Genomic DNA, 7,166 nt, shown 5'->3' with positions numbered 1-7,166 from the left:
TTTTTTAATGTGATCACATTTTTTTTAAATTAAATACGGAGGTTAAGACAGAAAATACAACAATAAAATAAGAATTCGCAGCCGGTACTTAACAAACTACTGTTACTTTTATTTATCAGCCTTGTAGGTTTTAAAAGTGAATCATCATGCAGAACTGTTAAGTTTTCGCTCTGCAGCTCACAGACAGACAGCAGCCCCTCCAGCTTCTCTCCCAGCACTGTTTTTCTTGGCTTGTGTGGAGGTGAGTGGTGATGAAAAAAAGACTACCAGTGCCTCCAGTTTACTGCTAATTAAACAAAAGACAAAAGACAGTATAGGCCCATGTCTTGCTAACGCATGACTGATGAGCTGAGCTGATGTAATAAGTTAGCTGAAGTTTAGCTAAGGCTAATATCTCATGGCCTTACAACCTAATGTACTGATGGAGACACTACAGGTGAAAACACATTAACATTTGTGTCTAATAACGTCATTACAATTGATATGCAAATTAGGCGTTAACTAATAAAAAATGTGCCAATTTGCACAGATTTGACAGGTCACTGCAGGTGAATAGGATAAAGAAAATAACTAAAGTCTTACCCTAACCCACAACAAGTTCAGCCCTGAGATCATTTCACCATTTCTAAGAAAACACATTTCTGACATTAAAGGCACAATCAGTGAGCCAGATGTTAACCAAAGTGAAGCCTCGTCCACCACCAACATTTAAACCACAGGACTGGAAGTTGTCTCCCTCCTACACAGAACACAGAGACACTGAGGAGGAACCAGAGGACCAGAGCCTAAACCCAGGATAAAGAGGTTCAGTGAATGTGATGTTGAAGGTGTGGAGGTGGATCAGTGTGTCAGAGGAGACTCTGTAGAAGGACAGAGAGCCAGCAGGACAGTCCACATACACTGCTGCTCTGTTAGAGGAGGAGGAGGAGGAGGAGGAGAGAGGGAGGACTGTTTCTCTGTTATTGTGACAGACAGAGTAACGACCAGCAGAGCACTTCAGACTCCAGGACTGATCATTACATCCAAACACACAGTCTTTACTGTATCCTCTCCTTCTGATTCCTCTGTAACTCACTGATATATAAACTCCTCCTCTCCACTCGACCTCCCAGTAACAGCGACCAGTCAGACCATCTCTACACAGCAGCTGAGGCCAGAAGTCAAATCTTTCTGGATGATCAGGATATGGCTGCTCCTCTCTCACCCATGTCACCTTCCTGTTGTTGTCAGACAGTTTGAGCTTTCTGTGTGCTGTGTTTGTGTCCAGTGTGAGTTCACAGAAATCTGATGGAGAGAACGAGACACAACACAGCAGCAGTTTATCATCAGACACATCTGAAGGTTTATTCTCAGTCAGTAATGTTTGAATGAATAAATATCACAACTATCAACTTTGTATTAAGAGAAACTGACTGTGTGCTGTTTTGTCATCATGAGTCAGATTGAATCCACACTTACACTTCCTCACATCAGGTTTTAACCTCTGCTCTCCACCATGGTCCACCCTGGAGGAAGAAACACAGTCAGAGTGATTTTCTATCCAACATGAGTCCTAACTGCTGTTCAACATGAAGCAGTGTTCCTCAGTTTGTCAGTGTGACAGAGAAACAGGCTGAAACTGATTCTTCTACTGTCTGACTTGAAGAAGACATGGGAGGAGAATGTCAATTATTGTCCTCTCCTTTCTCATTTCCCAAATTTCCACCTCCTCGACTCCTCGCGGCACGTCTTAGTCCCTCCCACCCGAGATGTGAGCTCGAGGAGTTGAGGAAATGGCGATTTAACGAAATGAGATGTCCTTTCCTCAGAGCCGTCATTTTAAAGCGACGTCAGTTAAATGTGAACTGTTGCACAGCTGCATCATCTGTCCACTGTTGTGCTGTGATATCTCTCTGAGCAGCAGACCAGCTGTCCGCTCTAAAGACTACAGGTCAGATCTTCACAATCCAGAAACATGTCTGTCAACATTATAACACGTAGAAACATCTTGAGATTCTGTTGAAAACAGTCAGATTACAGCAGCCTGATCATTCACTAGGCTACACAGTAGGCTACTACTTTTTTGAGATGCACCTGTAAGCTGGAAATAACTTCAACCCTCAGCCTGATGAGGTGAGAGTTTCATAATCAGTCCCTTTAAAAAATGACTCAGTAACTGTTAAAACGGTCATCACAGGATTCTACTGTTGGAATGACATGCAGACTACATGGAAACACAGCAGCTCAGTGCTGAATGCTCTGGTTGATTTTACAGCCTAATAATTTGACTTCAGCAGCTCTTTGCTCTGTTTTGCCACAATTATAGAAGCTGAATTGATGTGATGCGCGGAGCGGCTCATCATCCACCCGCCCCCCACTAACTAAGTATTTTATCACATTTAGAGACCAGAATCTGCATGGACGTTTCACCCCCACCTCCACCGTCCCTGTAGCTTTCCAGGTGATTTCTTTCATGTGTGTTGTAGCTTCTATGAGTCTAAAGAGGCTGCAGTCAGTCATTTAAACGTTTCCATCCGTGCAGTAATGTCACAGCAAATATTGTTGGACTAAACAGAAAAAACCTGCAGTAATAAACTTGACAGGACAGAGAGAGGAAACAGAATTAAACTTTCAGCTTCTATAATCCACGTTTAGACTCTGATGGAGCTCAGGGTTGATCAGGAGGACGGCTGCTTTACTCCAAACAGTTTTACTGTATGAAACTGGACTCTGAGACCTTTTGGATGTGAAGAAGAACACAGAACATGAATTAACACCAGATCCTGACCGATCCTGTCGGCGTGTCAGGAGATTTATTATTATTTATTTATGTTGCTGTGGCTCGTGCGTAAATGCGCACAGTGTCACTGGGGAGACGCTTCATTCAGCTGCTATTTAATGTTCACTTTTACAATCCACACATCCCATTCAACAACAACAACATCAGTGATGTCAAAGTGAAATGACATTAAGGAATGCAGCTAGAACAGCGCTTTATGAGGCGCTACACAAACGATGAAGGGCAGAAAGTTTGATTGCGCATTTGATTCTTTTTAATAGGCTAATACAACGTATGAATACAACAGCAACACTGCAGCGTCCTGCTCCGGCCATGGGTTGGTCCAGCTGCTTGTCACGCCTCTTGTAAACATCACAGCGGCTGAAAAGACTTCCGCAAAAGATACACCGATGTATCCTCGTTCATAGCTCCTCCAGCAACCCTCCTCACTGTGCATTTTAAGAATTGATTGATCGATACCGAGTGATTGTCCTCTGTGAGTGCGCGGTGCGCTTCTCCCATCCGGACAGAGGGGGAGTGGCCGCTGACCACGCTGGCCCTGCTCTGTGTGCAGCTGATGCGGTTGCTGTCGTGACCTCGTCTGCACCTGCACAGCTGCAGGGCCCCCCACTTCCGATCCCCGGTCTTTTACGCATGGGTCGGTTCTCTGCCTTCCCATGTTGCGCCATTGGTGATTGCGTGCATGGCTACACCAATGCCACGGGCTGCGGGGGATTGGGTGGCTTATTATGTTGGCTCTGTACTTGGTGGTACCGTATGGGCCAGTGAGGCGTTGACTCATCCTGCTTCGCCTCCAATAGCAATGGCCTTAGAGGGCGAAGCCTATACAAATTGAGCGATAGTTACGTATTGCAGATTCTATGAGTATAGGCGCAGCCCTCTAAGCAGTGGGCCTCACTGAGCCTTGGTTCTCAGCAGAGGTGGGACCAAGTCATCGTTTTACAAGTCTGAGTCAACTCTCAGGTCTTAGCACTCAAGTCCCAAGTCGAGCATCATGACTGGCATCTCCGAGTCAAGTCTCAAGTCAAGCACCAACAAGTCTAAGTCAAGTCCAAGTCTTAAACTTTTGAGTTTTGAGTCCTAAACAAGTCATAATGCGCTCTTCACCAAATTCCCAAAAAATGTCAAAAGTTATAAATAAAAAAAATGTATTGAATGAAGCATTAGCCTGTACAGAAAGAAGGTACACAACAGATGTTCTATAATTTCATGAGAAAACTATAAATCACTATGACGTTAGAAGACGCAGACACCGTGGATATTTTACAAGCACTGATCAAGTAAAGCAACACTGAACACACCTTTTAGGGAGGACCTCAGCTGTAAAGGAAAGAGGTGCTGTGGATTTAAAAAACAAGTGTCGTTGTAAAACAGCACTCAGCGCTATTATCGTTTTATCTTAATTAACTTGTTTTATAATTGGTGGAAGCAGCTTCACACAACAGCTGTGGCAGTCTCTCTACATCGTTTCGACCTGACCTTTATTTTTTCCATGACATGGAGGAATTTAGAAAGTTATGTGGCGCTGTGTCAGGCCCCCAGCTGTTGTGAATGATTTATGCGTAAAATTCATCCAGCCAGAGGGTCCGATCACAAACGGTTCACAGCGCGCTGGTAGTAGGCCTACTACACAACCCATTGTAGGTACCGGAGAGGAAGTGGGTCGCTGGGGCGTACAGGGCCAAAGACAAGAGATTGCGGTGCGGCCGGCCGCGATTCGGACGGTCGGTGATTGTTCCCTCTTGCTGGAGGAAGCCACGTCTAATTGAGCACCGCGCTATGTTGATGTGCTGCACAGTTTTTTATATCATAATTTATAGTTGGGCATGGGGAGTGTCAAGTTGCTAAGGTCCAAGTGAAGTCACGAGTCATTAGGGGTTTAAGTCAAAGTCGAGTCGCAAGTCTTTTTTGATTTTGTCGAGTCTAAAGTCATAATTTTTTCGACTCGAGTCTCACCATTGTATATATACAAGGTGCGGACGTAGGAGAGGCCCACGCTGTGGGTGGGCGGAGACAAAATTGATCAGTGCCGCAAAGGCGCGCGTAGGGGTAAACCCAATAGCGATGGCCTTAGATGGCTGCGCCTATACTCATAGAATCTGGAGTTACAATACATAACTATCGTTATGTTGAGCTTTGATTGGCAGTGATCGTTACAGCATGTGAAACTCAACAAAGATGAGAAGGAAACGACTTTGGCAGGGAGGGCATAGGGGGGTCCAAGGTCTATGTTACAGGGGCACTGGCCTCTGTTGCCCCCCCCCAAACAGCCACGGTGCACATAATTGAACGTGCACTCAGATACGCTGTGTAGGGCTGGCCAATAAAAACAATAATGATAATTATCACGAGATAATTTTCCTTCATTTCAAGTGTTCCTTCTGTGTTTGTGACCTTTGGATGAATTCAGGACAAAGTTTATCTACAGGAAAGCTACAGAAAAGGTTAGTAAGTGGACCTTGAGCAGTGGACTTGAATTGTTTGTAGCTTAGCTTTGGCGGCCGCCGGGTAAACGCTTCTCGCCGGCTCTACTACCGTCGACTGGCCGCTGTTTCACCGCCTCCTCCGGCGGGCTGTCGGTGTGCAGCTGCTGTGTCCACTGTGGACATGAGGCCTCCTGCTGAACTGTCATACCTTAAATCTGAGCTTTCTTCTTTGGAGGAGCTCATCCGTGAACTCTTGCTCCGCCAGTCTCAGATCATCTCTCGTCTACGCTGAAGTTTCGAGTCACAGCTTCCGATTCGGCAGTTAAAGGTAAACTTAAGGGAAACTTAAGTGAAAGTTGAAAACTTATGTTGCTGAGCGACCGATTCTCTGTTTTTTGCACCTCTTACTGCTGTGAAAGCTGTTATGCATTTCAGGCAAAGCCTTAAGGCTGTCAGACTACACTTTCCACACAACTCCACAGAAAGAATTACTCCACTCATCAGTGCTAGCTTGGCTAACTATATCTCCTAAGCTTGCTGCCAAATGTTCTTTGAATTTATCCCAATATCCTTTTAAAAAACTTAAACCACCTCACCGCTCTCTCCTCCACCTGTAAAACACTAAAATTAGGGAAGTGATTACTCCCTAAGGTCAGAGCTGCCAACTTTTCAATCTAGTTTTGAGTGAGATTCGGTGTTGGAGGTCGATTCATTTTAGGCCTTCTGTGTCATATCCCACCGCAGGGGTCGGGGTCATGCCACAGCCACATGTAGCCTATGTGTAGATGAAAAGGCAGGTCAATAATCATGGTCAGATCGGTGTGATCAGGACACTTGCCAACCACCAGACATGATCGCTTTAATTTTGACCAAACCTAAGAGTCCCAGAATCTATGTGTTAAACCAGAGACTGTATTTCTTTTAATTCTGAGGAATGTATGGAATATAATAGTTTACGCAAGAGGGTAGGTTTTCCTTTAGCAATGTAGGAGCCACTTATTGAGTGGGGGGTCTTGGGGTCCTCCCCCAGCAAAATCTTTAGCATTAAATACATAATTTTATGCATTCTGGTGAATTTTTCTGCATCAATTTATGGTGGAAATGTTTTTATCTAGGCTATGTTCACGGAAACACAAAACTCCGGCAGCAGGTGTCTTTGTTTGGGAAAGTTCCTCTTTAAATGTGGCACCCTTTCACCTCAAGGATAAATAAATACATTTTAATTCAATTAGAAACTCCTGGACTGAATGGTGTGAATACAGCTAATCTGCTCGCACTGCAGCGGGCCTCAGAACCAGACAGTTTGGACTTAACTCTTCGTATGGCCCTGATTAATGTCAGATCACTAGCAACAAAACTTTTGTGCTGAATTATTTTTTTACATCCCATAAACTGGACTTGTTGGGGAGTCTGCTTCCTTTTCTGAGCTTCTCCTTCCAAACTGTACATTTTTTAGCTCTCCTCGGCCCACTGGCAAAGGTGGAGGACTTGCAACTGTGTTTAAATCCACCTTCCAGTGTCGGCTGTCTGCATCTGCCACCTATTCTAGTTTTGAGCTGCAGCTATTTGAATTAAACGCCTCTCCTCCGACGCTGTGTGCGGTTGTGTATCGTCCACCGATATTCAACAAAGATTTTATAAAAGAGTTTGCTGATTTTATAGCAGGTGTCAGGTTAAACTACAACCATTTTATAATTTGTGGTGACTTTAATTTACACGTATGCTGTGAAAGCAAACCTGTGGTTAAAGACTTCTTAACTCTTAATCTCACTCAGTCGGTGTCTCGCCCAACACATGAATAGAGACACACATTAGACCTTGTGCTGTCTCATGGCTTGTGTGTTCATGTAAATGAAATCTGTAACATACGTATTTCGGATCACTTCCCTGGCTTATTTACGATTACAGTCCCATGTTCAAATCTCCTCTTGCACGCTGCCGTCGTTTAATTAACAGTCAAA

The 7,166-nt window shown here is 44.4% G+C and overlaps 1 protein-coding gene across 1 annotated transcript in view; it reads right to left on the bottom strand.

Annotated features, from left to right (window-relative positions):
- Positions 1-88: 88 nt before the first annotated feature.
- The window catches only part of LOC119909376 (NLR family CARD domain-containing protein 3-like), a 622,129-nt gene continuing 615,051 nt past the window's right edge, over positions 89-7,166 (bottom strand). Inside the window, exons 11-12 of the mRNA XM_038727578.1 lie at positions 1,459-1,505; positions 89-1,284 (exon numbers count right to left, since the gene is read on the bottom strand). Coding sequence (XP_038583506.1) covers positions 740-1,284; positions 1,459-1,505 — 592 coding nt within the window. The 3' untranslated portion in view covers positions 89-739. The remainder of the gene's footprint in view (positions 1,285-1,458; positions 1,506-7,166) is intronic.

This window comes from Micropterus salmoides, unplaced genomic scaffold (genome assembly GCF_014851395.1).
Source record: "Micropterus salmoides isolate LMB-PRFRI ecotype aquatic unplaced genomic scaffold, ASM1485139v1 Ms_hic_scaffold_18, whole genome shotgun sequence".
NCBI classification, from domain to species: Eukaryota; Metazoa; Chordata; class Actinopteri; order Centrarchiformes; family Centrarchidae; genus Micropterus; species Micropterus salmoides.
The sequence above is the reverse complement of the archived record's forward strand: the minus strand, read 5'-3'. Positions and strand labels throughout refer to the sequence as shown.